A 24,155-nucleotide genomic window follows, 5' to 3' on the forward strand; every position below is an offset into this window, starting at 1 on the left:
TGGTCTGGTGGGGGTTATTGTGGGTCACTCTGACTAGGCTGAAGCTCCCACTGGTTTATGTGAGGGCTGAGTATGTGCTGGGCAGAACCAGTCTGGACTGCAACACCCATTGGTTCCAGTTGAAGTCGGGGCTGAAAACAGAACCAACCCAGCAATTACAACCACCAGCTGATTGGGGGTGGTGGACTGTGGCGGGCCCTGTGCTTGCTAGTACATACAAGAATCTGGTCTGGGAATACCTCAGACAAAGTTTCTTTGGGGATCTCCCAATCGAACTGTCAGACTTAGAACCCTAACCAAGAAAAGACAGAAGACAGAACAAGTCCATCAACCACCTCAGCTATATGTTGGCAGTAAAAAACTGGGCAAATGGAGACTCTATGATGGACTATGTCAACCAGTGGATTCTTCAACAACCTCATCGTGCTTGGAGTGGCGAGATTGGCAGTGATTCATAACTGGTGAACTATCAAAACCACTTGAGCAAGTATCTCAGAGCATGCCCTATATCGGAGCATGCCCTGGGGTGGGTGGGAGACTGGGTGCGGCTTCTCCCTCAATATCCCCCTTTACCGCAGATACATGAATGAAACAATATGGAAATAATAGTCTTACCCACTTTCCTATAGCCCTTGAAACTTTTTGCCCTAATTAACTATGTACAGTTTGTCAAAAATATAATAAAAAAATGAGAAAAAAGAAAACATCTATCTATTTTTCTTTAGTGCAGCCGTGTCATGATATGCCTTCACAATAAAATGATCATTCTGGCAGCTCTGGCCCTTGCGATGGATTATAGGAGCAGAAAGAAAAGCAGGACTTTGAAGAGTCTTTGGATTTTGCTTCAAACAACAATATCACATATATAAATACAATAAAAATAATTTAATTCAAAAAAAAAAAAGAAATGGCTCTTTGCTGTGGTTGGTTGGAGTGTATGAGGTTTAACAGATCACAAAGGAATTAGGAGACGAATTAAGGATCCAATGTACTTTCCTTTGTCCTGAGCCTTCATTTAGCAGGGAAACTGGGAGCATTTGCTTCTGAGATGGAGTTAAGGTTGTCGTCGTCCTTCAGGCAGCCCAAAGCAACCAGGCGCTGCCCACAGACTTAGCAATTGTTGTGGGTGAAATTACAGTTCACCTTTTTGGTTTCTGAGTTATAGCCCAGTCCTTACTGAATAAGTGATACTCTTGGGCGTTGCCATTATAACAGTGACTGTTTCATATCAAAGAAGTGAACATGTGGCTGTTGACTTTAAAATTGGTGTTTGGGGGCATTGAGGCCTGGCCATTGGGGTGCTGTGTAGGATGCCAGCATTCCATATGAGAAGGCCTAGGTTTGAGTTGCCACTCTGCTTCCACTCCAGCTTCCTGCCGTTGTGCACCCTGGGAGGTGGCAAAGCAACAACTCCAGTGATGACTTCTGTATTTGCGGCCCAGCCGCCCAAATGGGAGACCTGAATGGAATCCCTGGCCTTCCCTTGGCCCAGCCCTGCTGTTGTAGGCATTTTAGGAGTGAACCATGACCGGACAGTAAGATGCTGGACTCTATGCTTGGTGTATGCTTGCAATGAAGGAATCTCAACTAAACTTGAACTGTGGTTACGCAACGGTGGAGAGGAGCCCACCATGGGGGGAGGGTTGGGAGAGGGGTGGGGAGAATCCCAGTGCCTATAGAACTGTGTCACATAATACAATGTAATTAAAAAAATAATAATAAATAATAATAAATAAAACAATTAAAAAACAAACAAAAAAAGGAGTGAACCAGTGTTTGATAGCTCTTTCTCATTCCTCCTTTCATAAGCAAACAAACAAAAACCTGGGAGCTGAACAGAACAAGGGCTGCTTGTGTCTGCATGTGTGTTTTGTGGGAGATAATCTTTACACTTCTAGATCAAGATTGTTGTATTAACTCATTAATTCCCTGCTCGGCATCAGAAGAATTTAAGGAGACTTCCTCTTCCATCTTCCCAAACATTGTGAGAACCACATTGGAAGTCTTTTAAGTAATTGGCCTCAGTTTGTGAATTCAGGACTGGGAGGGAACAGTTTAGAGTACAGCAGGGTAAGGGGTTCAGCAGGGAGCCAGATAGTATAAGGTGAGAAGAGAGGAGTGGCTGGGATGACAGTTTCACATGTATTTCTGAAAGAGACTGAGGCTCTCCCATCAGTGAAGTCCTACAGCCCCGACACGTGGGCCTGGAGACATCCGGTTAGAACCCGAGACCACTCCTTTCGAGGCTGCACACAGACAGTTGCGTTTATCTGGCTGGGAGACACGGGCCTGCCATGGTGAGAGTATGAGAAGAAACTTCATCGCGATCTTTAAAGATGAAGACACATAATCTGAAAGTTCAAGTGAAGCTGAGCGCGAACTAAAGCTGTCATACAACCTAAAATTTCCTCCTCGTAAGAAGGTTAAGTTTCCTCCCTCAGATGAAAAGTGATGATTAATTAGCCTGTCATTAAAAAAGGAGATGATAATGTAGTAATACTGAATTTCCTGTTAAATGGATTGCCTATTGTATTCCATTTAGAGCTCATGTATATACCTCAGAAACACATTTATCTTCATACTGAGTCACCAGTGAAAGCTGCATGTTGAAGTGTTAAGCTTTTTCTTGAATACTGATGCTTAAGTTTCCAAAGAGAGGCAGCTCACGGTACATTTTGTCTAGATGGATATTTTCACTTAATTGCTTTTATGTCCCATTTCTTCATCCCTGCAAGTTTGCCTTGTGGGTTCCTGGGGAAAAGATGTGACCAAAAAGAAATGGGGGGACAGTGCTCTCTTAGGCAAGTGACAAAGTTTATTTCTAGGGTTCCAGTTTGTATATATTCAGCAAAGCAAAACTTCAAACATAGTTCAGCTGAGACATCGGTTACAATGATCAGGTTTGATATATCACATTGTGTAAGCAGGGAGTTCCAGGAGAGCTACCAAGGCACCAGGATCAAAGCATCATCGGTGTGAGATATTGATAAGGAGCACTGCTTTGATTTAGTCTAATTGGCTAGTTAGAGCACAGATGTTCGCCGTATATCAGGGAAGCACGAAGACACATCCAAGGACTCACTGGGGCAAGAGTGCACTCCGGGTGAGAGGCTCCCCACCTCCTCCTTCCTGGAACCTCTTCTCAACAGGATCCCTTCTCAACAGATCCCTTCTCAACTGGATCCCTGTCCCAGCTATCCTGTTGGATGTATTCTGACAACCCCAGCCTTCTATTCTCCGACACATGAGGAAATTCCAAAGAATGTTTGGAAAATGAGATGAAAAGTTGTTGATTTGGATGCAAAAAGTTTTTGAAATCTGTGCATATGGGAATATCTTCAAAAACTTGATAAAAATGCATAGTAATGAATAAACTGTGGGCTTCAAGTGTTTTTTTCCTACCATAGTAAGCGTATGTTTAGGTTCATTTCTCATGAACTCTATGAAATGCTCTCTTATCTACAAATGCACATTTTTTTTTTACCAGTGCTATTGCTGCATATGCACCTGGTTGCCTGCGTGGCTTCCTTCATGCAGGTGAAGTCACACATCCTCCAGCGACTGCTCCCTTCCCTGCCCTGTGCCTGGTGAGCATCTCATGGACCTCCATTGCCTTCAGCAGGTGAACTTCAAGTCTGCCAGGGCTTCAGACAGCTTTCTTCTTCCTACAGTCCCTAGTCTTCATTATGACTTCATAATCAATCCAGCTCTAGCTTTCCTCTGGACATATAACTCTCCGCTCCGTGTATCTGGGGTAGGGTCCTGGCTCTGCTCCTGAAACCAGCTTCTTGCTGGTTGTGACCTGGGGCTGGGGTGGTGGCAGTTGAGTCTCTGCCACCCAAGAGGGAGACCCACATTGAATTCCAGTTCTTCACTTAAGCCTGACCAACCCTCAGCTATTATGAGCATTTAAAGGATGCAACCTGTGGATGGGAGCTCTCTCCCTGTCTCTTTGTCTCTCTCACCTAAATAATTAAATTGATAATAATAAAATAAAAATCAGGACATGGCATGATGGCTCAGTGGCTAAATCCTTGCCTTGCAAGTGTCAGAATCCCATATGGGCACCAGTTCCTGTCCTGGCTGCTGCACTTCCCATCCAGCTCCCTGCTTGTGGCCTGGGAAAGCAGTCAGTAGATGGCCTAAAGCCTTGAGACGCAGCACCTGCGTGGGAGACCTGGCAGAAGCTCCTGGCTTCTGATTTTAGATCAGCTCAGCTCTGGCCATTGTGGCCATTTGGGGAATGAACCAGTGGATGAAAATTCTTTCTCTTTGCCTCTCTTTCTCTTTGTAAATTTGCCTTTCAAATAGAAGTAAATAAATCTTTAAAAAATGAGGGCAAAATCTTTCAACACCTGTCTATACCTTTGATGTTGGTGGTGGGAAGTGTGTCTCAGCTTCTGGGAGCAATGGCTGCCATCCTGGCATGTCCCTCCACTACTCTTTGTCTTTGTGATGATTTGCTGTCCAGGATCCCACCGTTTCTTTTCTTGCTGTATGCCCACGTGTTGATTGGATGCCTCCTTCAGTTGTTATGCTGGGAGGGGTTCATGGAAGGTGAATTACTTTAGAGTGATGCATATCTAAAAGTGTGCTTCTGCCACCCTGATGATTTGATTGAGAGGCTTAATGCTGAAATAGTTCAATTGAAGTGAATTTTCCCTTGGGATTCTGTAGGCATCCTGTCCCTGTCTTCGGCTTCCAGGTGTGGCCACCAAGCACTTCTGACATCATTCATCTCTAGTTGGAACAATCTGTTCCCCTCTTCAGAGGGTTACACTCTGTTCTTGCTGAGCTGTGTTCTTTTAATTTTCTTCTGATCTACCCATATCAGAGTGTCAAATGCTGCCCCTTGCCTTTTGGTTGCTTCTCAACGTCTCTGCTGCCTGTGTAGGACCCTGCTTCCTCGGGCTCCCCCCCTCCCCAGTTTCACTGATTTCTGGATTGGTGGTGTTCTTCACTCCTATTTGGCCCTTGGCGCTTGTGACTATAAGATGTCTGGGAAGACTACAAGTATCTACTCCTGCACATCGATCTGCTCTTCCACCATCTCTGCGGATTGGCTTCCATTCCTGTGTCTGAGACTGTGTGCAGAAAGGCCCTGTGCCTGCTCCAGTTGTTGGGAATTCTGGGCACTTCTCTGACAGCTTTATCCTATCTCACTGCACAGCGGCATTTGACTTGCATGATGTCACGCACACATGATCTGCCATGGGTGCAATGAAGGCATCCTGTGTAGCAGAGGCTGTGCAGGGCGGCAGGGAAGGGGTTCCTTTTCCTGGGTCACTCCTGCTGGTCTTCTCACCTCTTCCTTCTCTGAACCTAGCCTGTAGGTAATGTGGTTCCTCCAGCTAGGGTTGTGGGCTCTCATTTCTGCGTTTACTCTCCCCGGTAGGTGTAACTCAACCCCAAGGCCTTCAGTGCAGTGTATGTGCTGACACCTGCTGAGATTCGGGTCTCTGGTTCCTTTTTTATCTTTTGTGGCGTTTTGTGATGAAAACGTTCAGTGTCTCCTCAACCCTATTTTGCTTTTCCCCTCTAAATGCAACACCATTTAACTAGTTTCTCAAATGCACGTACCTATTACTACCTACTATCTATTGTTATCTATTATTTCTTTTCCAAATAAAATCCATTCAGCAAATTTCATTTCCAAACTATCTTCAGTTTATCATTTTCCCCAGGTGGCTAGCTCAGTGCCTGAGATAAAAACAGTTACTACAAATGGCCAAATGGAGGACATAAAAAAAAAAAACCCCAAGGATTAGCGTTCAAAACAAAGTAGGCTTTTTAAAAATGTAGGGGTTGGGCCTGGCGTGGCGCAGTGGTTAAGGTCCTCGCCTTGCACGCCCCGGGATCCCATATGAGCCGCCGGTTCTATCCCGGCTGCCCTGCTTCCCATCCAGCTCCCTGCCTGTGGCCCGGGAAAGCAGTTGAGGACAGCCCAAACTTGGGACCCGGCACCCACGTGGGAGACCCGGAAGAGGCTCCTGGCTTCGGATCGGCATAGAATCGGCTGTTGCGCTCACTTGGGGAGTGAATCATCGGACGGAAGATCTTCCTCTCTGTCTCTCCTCTCTGTATATCTGGCTTTCCAATAAAAAAAAATAATAAAAATAAATCTTTAAAAATGTAGGGGCCATGCATGACAAAACTAGGATTATTCTAGATTAAAAGCTTTTTAGGGGCTGATTTTCTGGCTTGTTAGGTAAAGCCACCATATAGGTACTGGTTTGTATCCTCTGTGTTCAATTTCTGATCCATTGTCTGTTACTGTACCTGAGAAAGTATTGAAGCATAGCTCACATGCTCGGACCCCTGCACCCACACGGGAGACCTGGAGGAAGCTCTGACTCCTGTGTTTGGACTGGTCCAGCTCCAGCCACTGCGGCCAGTTGGGGAGTGAGCCAGTGGATGGAAGATCTTACTCTCTGTCTCTCTCCTCCATGTAAACTCAAACTTTTAAATAAAAAAATAAGTATATATATGTATATATATTTATACATATAATATATATATATATTTCAAGCCATCTAGAAAGGACATTTTAGAGACAACTGGGGAACTTGGAAATGTGTTGTATATAGATACTGTAGTATCAGTGGTAATATAAATAAGAGGACATTCTTGCTTTCAGGAAATGTAAATTGGGCTTTTCTGGGAGTGCAATGTTAGGATACCTGCAACTCATTTCAAGTGGTTCCAAAGAGGAAAGCTTTAGTCAGGAGAGTGAGAAGAAAGGAGAAAACAGGTACCACAGTTAACAGTTGGCAAACCCAGGTGAAGGATGTATGGGTGTTCATGGTACTGTTATGTTCTCCTGTGGGCTGGAAAATTTTCCAAAGTAAACAATTGGAAGGAATCATCAGTGGAGAGGAATTTAATGAAAAAATATTTCAGGGCCATATTTACATCCCACACTGTGACATGCAACATATTATGATATGCAACAGATTCTTACTAAAGGAAGCATGCTCATAAATGGAACAAAGTCTAGGGACATGTGGGAATCAAGGCCTTTTTAGAAAAGTGACCTTGTAAAGCAATGGATGTGAACGTAGACCTTCGACTGCCCACCAGAGGGCAGTACTGATACTAACTGCGCTGTTCACGGTTTTCCTTCCTCCCGGCTTCACAAGAGGTCGCTGTTCTCTGTATAAAACGCTTGTAGGGAGATTGTAGATGGTTGATACGGCCTCCAATTTCTTTTTCTCCGCTCACATCTGTTTATAAATCCTTTTGGCTCTTGTGATTCATGGATTCAGTCGTTGGAAGGGCCTGACAACGGGAGGTATAAATCTGCCTTCTTCCGTGCACTGCAAAGGCTGCTATAATACATTGCTCCCTAGCTGTCAGGATTTTATACTTGCCTTTTATTATTTATGTGGTTGGTTTTGTTTTGTTTAACATACTGCTGAATCATCATCTTATTACAGTTCATTTTGAGACTTCCTAGGAGCTATTAAAGTTCTAGGGGTTCCATGCAAGGGATTTCACATCTTTCAAAGTTGGGATGTTTGTCCTCTCTGAACTCTGGAATGAGCCACCCAAGTGTGACTGTGGTGGGAAATGAGCCAGTTAGGCTCTAGCTGCGTGCTACGTGGTAGTTCTTCATGGAACAGTCACCAGTGCCTGTGCAGCCATGCTGTGCCAGGGAGGCGGCTGCAGCCCCAGGCTATAGCAGGGCCCTGGAAGGAAGGAGCCTGCCCATGCCCAGCGCCCTCTTATGCCACGCTGGTGGACTCTCCTCCTCTGGCACACTGTGAGCAGAGAAGGCGCTGCCCAGTAGCGTGGCTGTCCCTTGCTTGGGGGGGGGTGAAGAGAGGGGTGAGGGTGGGGAGGGAGATCTTTACACCTGCTCTACCTGCTCCCTGACCCTTTCCCTGCCCTGCTGCCCCAAACTGCCCCTCCGCCCCAGGCCCTTGAGTCCTGCCAATGAATGCCCCAACTTGCTTTACTACCTTTTGTTATAATTGTTTTTCAGCCTCACAATGATTTGGAGTGTTACTCAGGCCCTGCCTCTGTGAACATATGAGGGTGTGGGGTTTATCGTAGTCTCCTTCTTAACACAGGCTGGCCCACACGTCACAACACAGTGTGATTGCTCCTAACCCAGAAATGGGCAGACCAGACCTTTAAACTGAATATATACTGAATAGCCACGATTAAACTCCCATCTATATTTCTACTGATTAAGAGTTAAAACAGGATAACTGAGTGCTTATGTTGTGATATTCAGTAAAATGTATTTTAAAAAATTTATTTTTGATAATATTTACATAGTTGATTAGGGTGGGAAGGGTTGAGGATTAGGGCAAAGTGGGTGAGACCATTGTTTTCAAATGTTCTTTTTCTTTTTCCTGTACCTGGGGTAAGGGGAGAGATAAGGGGAGAAGCTACACCAGGCCTCCAGCTGCCCCAGTACCCAGGGGTGGGGGACAGCTGCCTGATGTCATCCCCAGGATCCCTGGTGTGGAGCATGCTTCAGGAGCCGCCCCCCACCCCCTAAAAATTAAATTAGAATATGTAGACAGAGAACAACAAGGAAAGCTTAGAACTGGACAGGAAACGGTCCGCGTGAACACACATATACCTTACTAGGTAGGACACAAAGATAAGTTATTCCTCACTAAGGTATTGAAGATTTCTCTGCACACCCCTCCTAAAACTGTTCTGCACCTCAGCTGTTAACATATGCCTTGTTAGAGTTATAAGCCAGTTTAGACTACCCTAAAGTCTGCCAAGTTCAGCAAAAATTATGCTTCAACACTATAAACTGCTAAATACTAAAATGAAAATAGACACTAGATAGCTATAGCCATTTTAAGGTGTATAGAAGCCGGTTGTATATAAATTAAAATTGAAATGTCAATGAAGTAGTCACAGGATGTGGTTAAGAACTTGCATTTTTTTTTTAACACATAAGCTATTCAATACCATGTCAATTAACTCCATAATGTTGTAACTTGTTGTTGATGTTATGTTGGGGCTTTTAATTGGTAGGGATGATATTCTGCCAGCTCTGCCTTGAGACCAGAGATGGTCTCCCCAAGAAACCGTTGAATTTATCTGGACAATAAGATGCTGGACTCTATATGGTATATGCTTGCAATAAAAGAATCTTGACTGGATTTGAACTGTAATACAAGGTGGAGGAATCCACCATGGGGGGAGGGTATGTGGAGGGGTTGAGGGAATCCCAGAGCCTATGAAACTGTGTCACAAAATGAAATGTAATTAATAATAAACAAAATAATGCAGAGTTGCCATATATAAAATTCCAGTTTTGATTTGCAACATCTTAGAAGATTTTTTATAGCTATAACAAATAAAACTGCAATAAAACTGAAAACAAACAAACAAACAAGCAAACAAGGAGTTCTACTCAAGAACTTTTGACAGTTCTGAAATGCTTCAGTCTCACCACTCCAGGGATGAGGAAATCCTTCCAAGTTCCATTGGCTGAAGTAGTCCACCATAGAGTCTCCATTTGCCCAGATATTTGCTGTCAATGCTTGGCTTGGGTAGTTGACCAATTTATTATGTCCTCCTGCCTCTGTTATGATACCAGATGTCCTCTGCAGGCACCAGTGGACTGCCATATCCTCTATGTGCATCTGGCTGTGCCGTCTCCACTGTTTGGTCTGAGTCACTGAGGAGGCCCAATTCTGACACATGCATCCCACAGTCAGACCACGCACCCTACAATTCTCTGCATGGTTGGAGTCTTGAATCCAGTTCAGTTGGGGGGATCCCCAGAGAAAACTCCTCTGAAGTGATCCCAGAACTGACTCTTGTGTGTGCTTGCGGGTATGGAGTCCAGCTCAGTCCTTCACCCACATCAACCTATGCACACAGTGGTAGTTGCAATTGCTGGGTCAGTTCTGTCTCTAGTTCTGTCTCTTACTAAACCAATGGATATTGCAGCTCTACCCAGCCCACTAAACACTTGGCCCTCATGTGCACAAGCAGGAACTTCAACCTAATCAGAGTGACTCCCAATAACCCTCACTAGGCTTGCCCTTAGCCCTGGTTCTTGTATTTGCCAATTTGTGTAGCATATTGGTTCAGTCTGTCCCACATCCTATTCAGCTTTCGTACAAAGCAATGGGCATTGAATCCCCACTATCCAGCCCATACTCATGCCAGTGGGTGCTACCGCCTGTCTAGCTAGACCTGGCCACCACCTGCCCTAGTTCTCATGTTCACCAGTGGGAGATGCAGCCCATCAGAGAGGTGCTCACAATTTTTCCTGGCCTATTCCCAGTCCCGGGTCTTGCACTCTTTAAATAGTTCTGCAGTCTAGCTTGACAGGATTTTCCCCTAGTCCCAGCATTTGCCAGCTGATGCTATGGCAAAGCCAATGAGCCTGCACTTATTCTGGCTTATGTATGCACTGGTGGACACAGTTGGTTAGCCTGGTTCCCCCATTGACCCAGTTCACATTGCAGCCCAACAGATGTTGTGCCACTTCCTGGCCTGGTCTGCCCAAGGTGCCAGTTGTTACACTTACCAGTGGGAGCAGTGGCCCATGAAGGATCCCCCCTCCTTCCCTCCTACTGGCCTCACAACCCCCTGGATCTCACATGTGCAAGTGGGTGCTGCAGCTTAGCCCATCCCAGCCAGGCCCCATTCCCAGCCCTAATGTGAACTGACTGGTGTTGTGACCTGGCCTGTCCTGCATCCAGTCCTGGTTCTCATATCTGCCAGTGAGTGTTGTGAACTGGCCCAGCCTGGCCTGACCCCAGACTTGACCCACATGTATGCCGGTGGGTACTGTAAGCTGGCCTGGTTTGGGCTGCTCCTTGCCTTGGTCCTTGTGTTCACATGCAGGAACTGCATCCTGACAAAGGAGTTCCCTAAATCTCTCTATCAGGTCTCCTCCCAGCAGCAGATTTCACATACACTGGTGGGTCCTTAGCCTAGACTGACTTAGTTTGTCTCCTGTCCTGGCAGGTACAGTGGCCTTTTCCAACCAGCCCACACCCATTCTGGTATTTGCTGTTGGGTGTTGCAGCCCAGCTACACCTGGTCCATGCCCAGACACAGCTCTCCCATGGTGAAATGGGTGCTAAGACCTAGCCCAGCCTGTCCTACTCCCACCCTGGATCTCACGAACGTCAGTGTGTGCTGGAGTCCGGCCCAGACTGGCGCACCCAAGACCCAGTCCACACCAATGCTTAGGGATGTTGTAGTCATGTCCAGCCCAGATTGCCACCCCCATTCTAGCTCTCACGCTCATCAGTGGGAACCACAACCCATCTGGAGCACCCCCTTAGCTCCCCAGCCAAGCCTGATCCTAGTCATAGATCTTGCACATGCCAGTGGTTGCTCTGACCCAGCTTGGCATAACCCATTCCCCTGTCTTGACCTTTGCAAGCAGATGCTGCAGCCTGATCTGTCCTAGCTGGCGGGTACTACATTCTATCACTGTCTTGTCTGTTCCCATCCCTGGCTCATTCAAAATGGTAGGTGTGGGCCCGGCAGCATGGCCTAGCAGCTAAAGTCCTCGCCTTGAATGCGCTGGGATCCCATATGGGCGCTGGTTCTAATCTCGGCAGCTCCACTTCCCATCCAGCTCCCTGCTTGTGGCCTGGGAAAGCAGTTGAGGACGGCCCAATGCTTTGGGATTCTGCACCCGCATGGGAGACCTGGAAGAGGTTCCTGGTTCCCAGCTTTGGATCAGCACAGTACCAGCCATTGTGCTCACTTGAGGAGTGAATCATCAGATGGAAGATCTTCCTCTCTGTCTCTCCTCCTCTCTGTATATCTGACTTTGTAATAAAAAATAAATAAATCTTAAAAAAAAAATGGTAGGTGTGATAGCCTAGCCTGGCTTGACTATACTCCAGCCTGGCTCCTGCACTTGCCAGTGGGTTAAGGGTGGCCTGGCCCTGCCTGGTTTATCCCCCTCCAGAACCAACCCAAACACTTGCCAACAGGTGGAGCTACCTTGTCCTGCCTGACCAACAGCCAGGCTTGAATCATATGCTCACCAGTGGGAGCTGCATTCCAGCAGGGGAGTTTCCCAAGTTCCCTGATAAGGCCCTCTCCTGGATGCAGATTTGACATGTGACAGTAGGTACTAGGCCCTTACCCACACAGTCTGCATCCTCCATCCTGGCCTTTGTATGAGTTGATGGATGTTGTGGCCCAGCCCACCCCAACCCTATTCTTGGGTGTACTTACAGGTACTGTAGCCTGAGCCAGACTGGCCTGTTCCCCACCCCAATACCAATGAGTGTCGGAGGGTTCCATGGCCTCGCTCAGCCTGTCACCACCGCCAGCTCTTGAGCGAACCAGCAGAAATTGCAGTTCTGCAGGGAAGTGGGCTTACATGTCCCCCAGAGTCTGTCCCCAGACCTGGATCTCTCATGCTCCAGTTAATGTCTGGCCCAGCCTAACATTACCTGTCCCCTTTTCTTACTCTTTTTGGTGGGTACTGTGATCTAGCCCTTCTAGGTAGGATCCCAGCCTTAGCTATAACGTATGTCAGTGAGTGATAATCCATGCTAACTAGTCCAGCTCAGGTCTCCTATGTAGGCTGGTGCATCAGTCTGACCCATAAAGGTCTTTCAGCTTCTCTTCTCCAAGCTGCTGGCTCTCAGCTTTCTTGCTGACCTGCAAGTACAGTGCCCTTGTTAATGGGAATCCCTCAGAAGTCATTCCTCACCTGCAAAATACTTCCTCAGCAGTCCTCCCTCTCTCACATTCCCTTATTCCTTTCCCTGATCAATCCACAGTTCCTGCACCCGGGAGAGCATGGGTTCCCCAGCCTGGTCTTCTGGCCGGTTGGCATGCTGGCATGGGGCTCTGCCTGCCCACTAGGGTCCCAAGCTCTTAGCACATGTGCTGGCCTGAGACCTTACCCCGCCCCCCAACACACCCAAGATCCAGGCCCATTCGTAGTTCCCAAAGCCCAGTCCAGCAGCACACCAGGCCAGCACACTAACCTAGGGCTTTCCTCTTCCCTTTCCCCACCCGTCCCAGGAAATCCCAGGCTAGCTCTGCCTGCCTGGATATGAGCCATAGGTGCCATCCTCCAGGCCTCTATGAGCTGGCTTCCCCCAGGTGAAAATTAATTTCTTAATAGAAATTTTGTTTATTTATTTGAAATCCAGAGCTGGAGAGAGAGAGAGAGAGAAAGAGAGAGAGAGAGAGAGAATAAGGGAGAGATACACAAAGAGAGATCTTCCATCCATATGGAGATCCATTCCTCCCTCAAAAGGCCACAATGGCCAAGGCTGGGCCAGGTTGAAGCCAAGGAGCCAGGAGGTTCATCCAAGACATTTGCATGGCTGGCAAGGACCGAAACACTTGAGCCATCTTTGGCTGCTTTTGTGGGCCATTAGCAGGAGCTATGGGAAGCAAGCAGCTGGGATATGACTTTTATCTGTTGACTCTATCTACAGATAGCCATGGTCCAGCTACTTGAGCCATTTACCATTGCTTCCCAGAGCACATATTTGCAAGACGTGGCAAGGAAGAGTGAAACAAGGACTGGAACCCGTGTATTTGGCTGTGGGAGAGGTCATCCTACCCACCCCCTTCCCACATTTTTATTATTCAGTTCATTCTCAATACTCATTTAAGAAGTGTAAATGCTGTGTTCAAGCATCGTACTCCAAGAAAGTATTTCGGGAATGAGAGTATCCACCCTTCCTATAGCTTGTCTAAGAAAGGGCTCTTGGAAGGGTACGGCTATTTTCATGTTTGATAGGACTTTGTGGGTGGCATAATTACAGTTGCCAGCTTAAAGTCACGTTCAGACTTTGTTTTCTATAGAAGCATTTTAAAGATGGATTTGATAAATTGTTAATATCTTAATAGCTGTAGTTGTCCAAGCATTCCTAATTGTATGTAGAGCCTTTTAATGCTTACCAGAGCTGCTGTGTCCTGGCGAAGCTGAAACATCAGTCTCCAATCAGGGAGGTTCATCTCTAATTTTATAATGTGATTAAATTCATCTGACCTGGTTACCAGGCGCATTTCAGACATCAGACTGATACCGATCACGAATCCACTAAGAATGTTTCAATTTAAAATTGCCCTTTTGGAGCCAGTGTTTTCTGTAACGTGCCAGTTAACCTTAACTGAAGCATTTCTTTAAAAAAAAAAAAAAGGAAAGCAACCTGAATAGATGTAATTACAGAACCTGAAGTGGTTCTAAAATATGTACAGGGCAAGGTGCCTTAAGAAGCTAATGACATTTCTCTTTATTTATAGAGATACTTTCTCGTTGGGAGCAATCATGCGGAAACGAAATATCGTGTCTTGAAAATTGACAGAACAGAGCCCAAAGATTTGGTCATAATAGATGATAGGGTAAGTACAGATGACCACAGAAACTTCCACACCTGTGGTTTAAAGGACATGGGTTATCCTTGATGGTGTATTACATATTCATTTATTTCTTTTGTAGCATGCACTGGAAAGTGAGTTACTGTTTTTGGTTGGTGAGAATTTGAGCCTCTTAACTGCTTTCTAGAGACTACTGATGTCAAGAAATATGTCCAGATTAGACTTTGTTCATGATTTTGATTTGTTTTCACAACCACATTCTGTAGGAAAGAGAATAAAAACTTTTCCTGGAAGCATTGGTGTTTGTGTAGGATTCCGCGTGACTTGATTTTGCTTCTGCCATCAGGAGATGGTCCATGGCTGGGCCTTCATGCAAAGCTCCTTGCAGCTAGAGGAGACTCCTGAACTACTGCCTGCATTTCCCTCAGAACCTAACAGCTAGCATCGAGCACCTTTTCTGATGAAGTACTAGATGGTTAACACAATGGAAGCTGTTCTCAGCAGGACACTACAGCATCCAAAATTAGGCATACAGAAGCAACACAAAAACACAAAACTGTTAGAGTATGGCACAGTGCAGCCAGTGTGGAAGAGTTCATTTAAACTTTTTCAAATGAGAGAATACAACTTGTTGTCTTCTGAAATTCTTATCTGTGAATACTTTTGAATCCGTGTGAATTCCTGATGCATATTAGTAGTTACATTGGGGACGCATCTCCACTGAACTCTTTGCAAAAAACTGTTTTTCCATGTTGTAACAATTTCTTGTAAAGATTTATTTAGGGGCTGATTGCAGGTAAAACTGATGACTGTACCAATGGCATCTCAAATGCATGGCAGTTCAAGTCCTAGCTGCTCTACTTCCTGTCTAGGTCCCTACTTATGATCTGGGAAAGCAGTGGGGAATGGGCCAAGTAATAAAGCTGCTGGCTCCTGGTTTCAGATTGGCCCAGGTCTGACCATTGTGGCCATTTAGAGGAATGAACGAGTAGATGGAAGATTCTTTCTCTCTCTCTTTCTCCTTCTCACCTCCTTCCTCTCTTTTCCTCCTTTTCTGCTGTAACTAATCTTCCTCCCGCACCCCGTGTCTCTCTCACTTTCTCTCTCTGACATTTCACCTTTCAATTAAATATATTTTTTTAAAAATTTATTGATTTGAAAGGCAGTAATACAGAGACAACTAGGAAGAGGAAGAGATGGAGGAAGTGTGACAAGGAAAGAGAGAGGGAAAGAGAGAGAAAGAAAGAAAACCTTTTATCTACTGGCTCACTGTTCCAAATGGTCACAATGACCAAGCTGGGGCCAGTTTCCCACATAGATGGTCCTAACATTTGGGCCAACTTTTGCTGCCTTCCCAGGTGCATTAGCAGGGAGCTGGATCGGAAGTGGAGCAGCTGAATCCCAGCCAGTGCTCCAGTATGAGATGCTGGCATGGCAAGTGGTGGCTGAACCCACTGTACCACAATGCTGGTCCCTGATGTTATAATACCTTAGGATAATTTACGGTGACTTCCTATACTCTGTCCAAGTGCCCTTACCCTTGCCACTGGCCTGTGTGTGTTTATTAATAGAGGGTAATGATTCTTGGCTATATTTGGAGTTGGGAGAAGTTGCTCAAGGAGTCCTTTGTAAAGCTAAGAAAAGCAATGCAGCTTCTCAGAAAAAAAAATGCACACCCTGGTCCAAACTTTATATAAAATTGGAAGACACTCTCAGGCTTCTTAAACATTTTCTGCATATCCCTAAAATCTCTGACTCAGAGTTATAAGGTTTTGACACAACTTTTCAGTGCAGCAGCCTGACCTAAGAACTCACCTTAGCCGCCAGTGTGAAAGAGCTTGTTGGCTTTCCACACTGTAGCTTCGTCCTGCGTTACAAAAGACTTCTCAGGCAAGCGAATGGCTGGTGATTCTGGTAGGCTCGTGGTGGCAAATGAGGAACGGGCTCACAGATGACGACATATGCTCCTTTTCAGCATGTGTACACGCAGCAAGAAGTGAGGGAGCTCCTGGGCCGCTTGGACCTGGGCAACAGGACCAAGATGGGACAGAAAGGATCCTCTGGGCTGTTCCGTGCCGTCTCAGCGTTTGGCGTTGTGGGTAAGAAGTGTGGCAGCCTCTTGCCACCTACTTTTATTTCTTTCTCTGCATAGTCCAACTCCACAGGTTGTCTGTCTTGGGGCTCCTGACCCATCACCCGTAGGATTTGGTTGTTGCACATTTGATTCTTCACCCATCAGCTACAGAACAGCAGGTGTGTGGTGTCTGCTTTGGTGTTCACTCCTGCTCAGTTCTATACTGAATATGAACAATTATGCAGCCTTTTTGGCCTTTGAAGATTCTGCTCTCTGACTTGCTGTGCAATTATAAAAGTACAAGTTAGGGGCAGGCATTGTGTGGTAGTGGATTCAGCCTCTTCTTGGGATGCCTGCATCCTGTATCTCAATGGCTGCTTTCAGCCCTGCTTGCTCTGCCTCCCATCCAGCAGGAGTGTGAATGTGCCTGGGAAGGCAGCGGGTGGATGGCTCAAGTGCTTGGGTTCTTGCACCCTTGTGGGAGACCAGGATGGAGCTCCTGGCTCCTGACTTCAACCAACCTGGCCCAGGCTTAGCTATTGAAGGAGTGAATCAGTCCATGGAAATACTCTCTGTCTCTCTCCTCTTTACCTCCCACTCTTTCTGTCTTTCTGCCTGCCTTTCAGATTTTAAAGTAAGTAACTTTTTTTTTTTTAAAGTAAGTTACTTCCATATCAAAGATGGACTCCCAATGAAACTTAAGTATATCTTGGTAATAGGATGCTGAACTCTGTGTCATTGTCCGTACCTGCAGTGTCAGGATATACTTAAAAGCAGAATGGTGAACTTATGACTGTTTATGAAGGACTGTACTATTATAACATAGGGGAAATCAGTGCAGGGGAAGGAACTTGGGGAGTGGGTAAGGGAAGTCCCAGAGCCAATGGAATTGTATCATAAAATAAAAAAAGGCAAGAAAATTAATAAAAAAAATAAAGTAAGTTGGCTAGGACTGCATATTTGCTATGCCAATCATCAGTTGAGCTAACAGATCCAGTAAAATGAATTTTAAAAATCAAACCATTTTTTTACAGGGCAGGTGGCAGCCGTAAAGGGTTCCAACTTTCTAGGGGTAACTGCTACTCTGACTCACTGGAAAGCTTTGTTCTAGATAATCACAAGTAGGCAGGAAAATGAAACGTCTTGCTCTCCTTGGACCATGTGAGTCATTTTGACATAAAGAAGCGGTTTCAAAGAAGAGGTTTCTAGAAACATGACATTCCATAGCTGTGCCAACTTCTGTGCTAACTTATACTGCGCCCTGGGTCGGTTTTCTCCTCCAGCTCTGACAGTTTTTTAAGATTTATTTTACTTTTATTTATTTATTTTCAATTTATTTATTTTTATTTGAAAATCAGTGTTAGAAAGAAAGAAAGGGAGGGAGGGAGGGAGGGAGGAAGAGAGAAAAGAAGAGAGAGAGAAGATAGATCTTCCCATCTGCTGGTTCACTCTGCAAGCAGCTGCAACTGTTAGAGCTGGGCCAGTCTGAAGCCAGGAGCCAGGAACTTCATCCAGGTCTCTAATATTGAGTGGCAGGGGCCCAAGCACTTAGGCCATCTTCCACTGCTTTCCCAGACACATTAGCAGTGACCTGGACTAGAAGTGGAGCAGCTGAGACATGAGCTGGCATCCACATGTGATGCTGGCGCTGCTGCTGAGGCTTACCCTACTATGCCATGGCTCTGGCCTGATGATGATCTCTTTAACTGTGATCTTGCCTTGGTTTGAGCCTCTTCATTTTGATTTTACCCAAGTGTCTTCCCCCAACCTTGAATGCTCTAAATATACCTTCACTTTAGTGAGATGCACTGCAGTTCTTGGTCTGCCTTCCCACTCCTGTGGATTTGTTCCTGGTTGATGCATGTCAGAGGATAAAAATCCCTGAAACAACTCGATCATTGTAATTGAGAACCAAGCTCTGTGGTGTTAAGTTAACGGTGCTGGAGGGCATGCTGGAGTTCTGGGACTCTGGCTTCAGCCTGGCCCTGCCCTGCTGCTGTGGCCATTTAGGTGTGAATCAGCAGATCCACGAGTGGATGTGTGTGCCTTTCAAATAATATGTAGATATTTAAGTAAAAATTTAAAAAATTTCCATAAAATTAATACTTGAAAACTGTTTTTTAAAGATTTATTTTTATTATTATTATTTTTTAATTGGAAAGGCGGATATACAGAGAGGAGAGACAGAGAGGAAGATCTTCCATCCGATGATTCACCCCCCAAGTGAACGCAACGGCCGATACTATGCCGATCTGAAGCCAGGAGCCTCTTCCGGGTCTCCCACGTGGGTGCAGGGTCCCAAAGCTTTGGGCCATCCTCAACTGCTTTCCCGGGCCACAGGCAGGGAGCTGAAAGGGAAGCGGGGCTGCCGGGATAGAACGGCTCCCATATGGGATCCCGGGGCGTGCAAGGCGAGGACCTTAACCACTTGCGCCACTGTGCCACCGCGCCGGGCCCAAAAACATTTTTTTTTAAGCTAGTCTAACCTGCAAGCACCAGCATCCTCACATGGGCACCAGATCATGTCCCGGCTGCTCCACTTCCGCTCCAGCTCCCTACTTATAGCCAAGGAAAGCAAGAAAAGGATGGCTCAAATCCCTGCACCCACATGGCAGAACTGGATAAAACTCCTAGCTCCTGGCTCTGGATTGGCTGTTGTAGCCATTTGGACCAGCAGATGGAAGATGTTTCTCTGTCTCTCCTCTATAAACCTGCCTTTCCCATAAAAGTAAAATAAATCTTAAAAAACAAAAACAAGTTAGGTGCCTTGGACCTGGAATAGCTGGGAAAGATTTGTTGGAGCAGATGGAACTCAAGATGGAGTGTGAAAGAGGAATAAGGTGTAGACAAGGGCAGGGGAATGGGGGGATCTGCAGCAGCAGCCAGCCAGGCATACAGCTGCCCCTGCGTGTCGGGGTGTTGGGCAGTGGAGGGGGCAGGCCAGGTTTCTTGGGCCCCTCTGTAAGCCAGAGACGAAGGCAGTTAGACGTCACCTCTCCGCTGACGTTACCTTGTTTTAAATCTTTAGAAGTTACAGATTTACCTCTGTGCTGCTTTTATTATTTAATACATGTTTAAAGGATATCAGTATTTTTTAAAAATTTTTTAAAAACTCATTTACTTGAAATGCAGAGTGACAGAAGTGGAGAGGGGGGAAGGAAAGAAGTGAGAGACATCTTGCATTCACTGGATCACTTCTCAAATGCACACAGGATCCTCATGGAGGTCTCCCACGTGGGTTACAGAGACCTAAGAACTTGAACCTTCAAATTCACTGGTTTCCTAGGTGCATTAGGAAGAAACGGAATCAGAAGTGTACGAGTTGCTTTGTCTCTGTCTCCTCTCTGTAAATCTGCCTTTCCAATAAAAATAAATAAAAAGTGTGGGAGTTGGGATGTGAAGCAATACTCGCCCTGGGCTGTAGGCTTCTGAAGCGGGAGTTTAAGTTGCTGTGCTATAATGCCCGCCCCATCTCTGTGCTTGCTCACCCTACAGACTGTATGTAATGTGGAATAAGTGGTTTCTGTAGGTGTTAACAACGTTAGTAGGAATGTGGCAATGCTGTAAAGTTTCTAGTTCTTCAGTTTTCTGATTGCCATTTTCTATTTTGTGACTGTGTTTGTTGGAGCTTGGATTATATTTTGCTGTATTTGGAGTTTGCTTTTCTCAGTGTGCACTAGTGGCTGCTCACGTGAAGTCCATTTATGTCTGTGTTGTGTCTCAGTGACTGTCAGGCGAGGTAGAGGGTGCTATGGTTTCCCCTACCCCCTTGTACTGGACCCTTTTAGATTCTCCAGCTCACCCAAGGGCACCTGTTGATGGGACAGGTGTTTGCAGGTCTCAGTATGTCTGCATATTGTCATGGAAGGTGCATTTCATAAATTCTATGTGTGTTTAATTCTACTCCAAGTCCTATTCATATTTGAAAATTCAAGAAAAAAAGAAAGGTCAAAATAAAGTATAACTTTACCCAGTATGCATGAGGGCCAATACTGGGGCCGGAAGGGCTAGGCTAGGCTAGCCTGTAGCCCCCACCAGTGTGAGCTGCAATTGGGGTTAGGCCGGGCCTGACCAGGCTATAGCACCCACTGGCAAAGCAGAGGTGAGGTGGGCCTTGCCACTCTGGGACACAGCACCCACCCAGCACATGTGAGACCAAGGGGGAAGGGGTGAAGTCAGTAGGAGGGCTTCATAGGGCTCCCCTGCTGGATCACCACTCCCACTGGAGAGTGTGAGTTGGGATGGGTACAGGCCAGGCCAGGCAGGGCTATAACACCTGTTGGCCTCATGTGAGCCGATTAGGGAAATGCCAGGCTGGGTTGACTGTTCCTTCTGGTACATGCATAAGTCAAAGTGAGTATGGGTTAGAGCATGCCCAATTTGGGAATCCTGGGATGGTGTTGGGTGGCTATCCTCCATCCCAGGGTGCAGAGGCATTTAGGAGACTGGCTGTGGCTTCTCTCCTTGTCTCCCCTCCTTCCCTCAGATATAGGAAAGAAAAAAAGAAAATGTGGAAATGGTGATCTCACTCACCTTCCTGTAGCCCTTGACCCTTATCACCATAATAATCTATGTAAAAATCATCAAAAATAAAAATAATTAATGGAAAAATAGTAGTTATTTAATAGATTATTCTTATTCCTTTAAATATTGATATGTTACTATAGTATTTTGGATGGAAATTTCCTAAGGTGTAGATAATATTGAGTGCCTCATGAACCAGGGTTTACTATTCAAAATTGAAACTTCCTTGATGATTAAGTGTAAGGAAGTGAAGATCAGTTATTGAATTCTGTTTAAAAATAGCTGCCCTTGGGTGTTCTGGAGTTGTCTTGGGACTGTTTGCCTTTACATTAACTAGCTCTGAAGACTGTTCTGTTTTCATGGCACTTTGGTCATTTTTCTTATTCTTGACATGTTTGTTTTTGGCAATATTTCTTGACATTTTAAAAAAAGATTTATTTATCTGAAAGAGTTACAGAGAGACAGGGAAAGATAGGGAAATAGCTTTTATTTTTCTGGTATACTCTCCGGATGACTGCAATGGCCAGGACTGGGATGGAGTTTCATCCAGGGTAGTGAGTAGTACGGGCCCAGACGATTGAGCCGTGGTCTGATGCTTTCCCCAGGTCTTTAGCAGCGAGCTGGATTGTAACTGGAACAACTAGGAGATGAACTAGCACTTAACCTGCTATACTACAATGCCAGCCTCATTTTTAATGTCATGTAAGCAATCTTGTAAAACCAAAAGCTTTATTTGAATCAACTGATATCCAATTTTGCAATAGATATTATTATTTTTAAAGATTTATTTATTTTCATTTGGAAGGCAGATTTTACAGAGAGAGAAAGAGACACAGGTTTCCCATTGGTTGGCTTACTCCCCAGATGGCCACAATGGCCAGAGCTGAGTTGATTCAAAGCCGGGAGCCAGGAGCTTCTTTCTGGGTCTCCCAGTTAGGTGCAGAGACTTAAGTCCTTGAGCCATACTCCACTGCCTTCCTGGGTCATAAGCAGGAAACTGGATCAGAAGTGGAGCAGCTGGGACACAAACCAACACCTACATGGGATGCTTGTGCCACAGGTGGAGGATTAGCCTGCTTTTGCCACTGTGCCAGCCCCTGTAGATGCTATCTCACACACAAATGTTAGTAAATAAACTCTGGGTTAGGATGGAGGTGTCTCCATGTTTCCTGTGAGGTAATGTTCTTAAAGGTGTCTTCTTTGCCATCTTTGTTAGTTAGAGACCTCTTGGGTTTGAGACTGTTTTTGGATGGGAAAGTAAGTCACTGAGCCTACAAGTAAAGTGAATACATTAACTGAATGTTGTTTTTATGGTAATGCATTGAATGCATTCTGGTTTAACCATGTAAATACTATTTAGAACTAGTGAAAAGTGAATACAAAGCTAGTAAAAGTTTATATTTTTCCCAGTACTATTTTATAAATAATAAAGGACATTGAATCATAAAACACAAAATACTTTGAGAAATATATAGTCGAGTTGTCAGAATAATGTTTGTACAAAATGGCTATAACAATAGTTTTCCATTCTGTGCCAAGTTCTCTACCAACTTTTTTAGCATGACTAGAGTGTTTTCATTGGGATGTTTTGCATTACCCTTATGGTTGATTTGATCCGCATACTATAAAACTGTAGAGGTATAATTTGCAACTCTCTGTAATAAAAGACTGCCTTTTCCCCCAATACATTACCAATATGCAAACTACTATGGAAGATTTGAATGTAGCTTGTACACATGTGACTCAATGTATAAATCTAGTGGTAAATATGCCAACCAGCCTCTGTCCCATTCTGGACCAGGCTATAGATCTTAAAATCAGATTTTAAACCCTTACCCTCAGTTTGTTTACATGATTGAAATTCCTGGGCCAGCTATTCATCTTGAGGCCATATATTGAGTATTAAGCACTTTAAAGGCTTTCCTTTGCTCAGCTGTGGATTATTCAAGTCCTGTAACCACCCTGCTAATTCCTGCTCTGCTGCGTTGCAGTTTGGCGGCAGCAGGGCATTTTGGAGCTCACCTGGGATCTTGAGTGTCCATCATGAAATCGCAGTACCTGGTGGCCTTGCTGGGCAGCTGCTGGTCTGCAGTCCTGACTACTCTCAGCTCAGTCACCGTTCCCACCTTTTCAGGGCTGTGTCCTTTCTCTTTCATTGTAGGTCGTCAGAGATGCTCTTTCAACTTACCAGGTTGGAGGAGCTTTGTGATAAAATAGGGCGGAGGCTAAGATGTTTTCTAAAACAACACTTTACAAGATACATGGAAGACCCACTGATGACAGAATGGGCCTTGGGAAGTGACGTTGGAGGTGTCACTTGCGTTCTTGAGAGTGATATGATGCAGAAGTGCTATGATTTTGTTTGTTTGCATTGTAAGCATTTGTGCTTGAAGCTGAAAGTTGCTTTTATGCTGTGTGTTTGACTTCTCACAAATCATGAAAGGAAATATAGAATGATACAAACAGATTGGAACTAGTAATGTCAAGTTAAAGTTCAATTGGAATACAGGTTGAGAGCAATTACTGCAGAGAATTTCATATAAAAATAAATGTTTAGAAAGAAAGAATAAAAGGAAAGCTAATTTATTTTGGAAATATTTAGTATTTAAACACAATTGAATTCTCCTCAGTTTTTTTTTTTTAAATGCTGCTTCCAGGAGCCTTACTTCTGTAAGTTTTATCTCTTAAAAGGAATAACTGCTTCTCCTAACTTGCTCTTTATGAGTTTGTCATCAGCTTTTTTCCCCTTCTCATTTCCTCCTCCTTGTTTTGGCTTGTCTCCAAGAAGAAAATAAGCAGAAGTGAACATTTTTTTTTTTCAAAGTGTTTTGTGGATCTCTAAAAGGCAAGTTTTTTTTTTCTTTACTAGAATTTGTTTTCTTAGTCGCATGGTCCATATAATCCTCAAGACAGCTTTTCATTATAGATTTTAATTCATTCATGTTAATATATTCAATTACTAGTTTCCTGTTTTGGTTGGCTTAGAATAAGAAGGCATAGACAATAGGTATTTGCCAATTCTAGAACACAGATCTATACCACAGGATCCTAGGCTTGATAGTGTGTGTGTGTGTGTGTGTGTGTGTGTGTGTGTGAGAGAGAGAGAGAGAGAGAGAGAGAGAGAGAGATAGAGAGAGAGAGAGAGAAAGAGAGCATGTACAAGCACTTATATGCTGTTAGAGTGTGGGTAAAATGTTATTATTGGGCAGTGTGAGGTTCCTTTGTGTGGAGAAAACTGCTACTTTGCTAGGCCAGG

General features: G+C 45.0%; 1 protein-coding gene across 2 annotated transcripts in view; it reads left to right on the forward strand.

Moving 5' to 3' along the window:
- FIG4 (FIG4 phosphoinositide 5-phosphatase) overlaps positions 1–24,155 on the forward strand; it is a 124,041-nt gene that overhangs the window by 11,688 nt on the left and 88,198 nt on the right. The window contains exons 1-3 of one of the 2 annotated variants that reach the window (XM_040983880.1): positions 9,057–9,098; positions 14,227–14,325; positions 16,277–16,400. In XM_040983880.1, coding sequence (XP_040839814.1) covers positions 9,096–9,098; positions 14,227–14,325; positions 16,277–16,400 — 226 coding nt within the window. In that variant the 5' untranslated portion in view covers positions 9,057–9,095. Of the gene's footprint in view, positions 1–9,056; positions 9,099–14,226; positions 14,326–16,276; positions 16,401–24,155 lie in introns of those variants that run through there. The other variant, XM_040983881.1, reaches the window with a different exon arrangement.

Source organism: Ochotona curzoniae, unplaced genomic scaffold (genome assembly GCF_017591425.1).
Source record: "Ochotona curzoniae isolate NIBS_2020 unplaced genomic scaffold, NIBS_Ocur_1.0 contig_3819, whole genome shotgun sequence".
Classification (NCBI taxonomy): Eukaryota; Metazoa; Chordata; class Mammalia; order Lagomorpha; family Ochotonidae; genus Ochotona; species Ochotona curzoniae.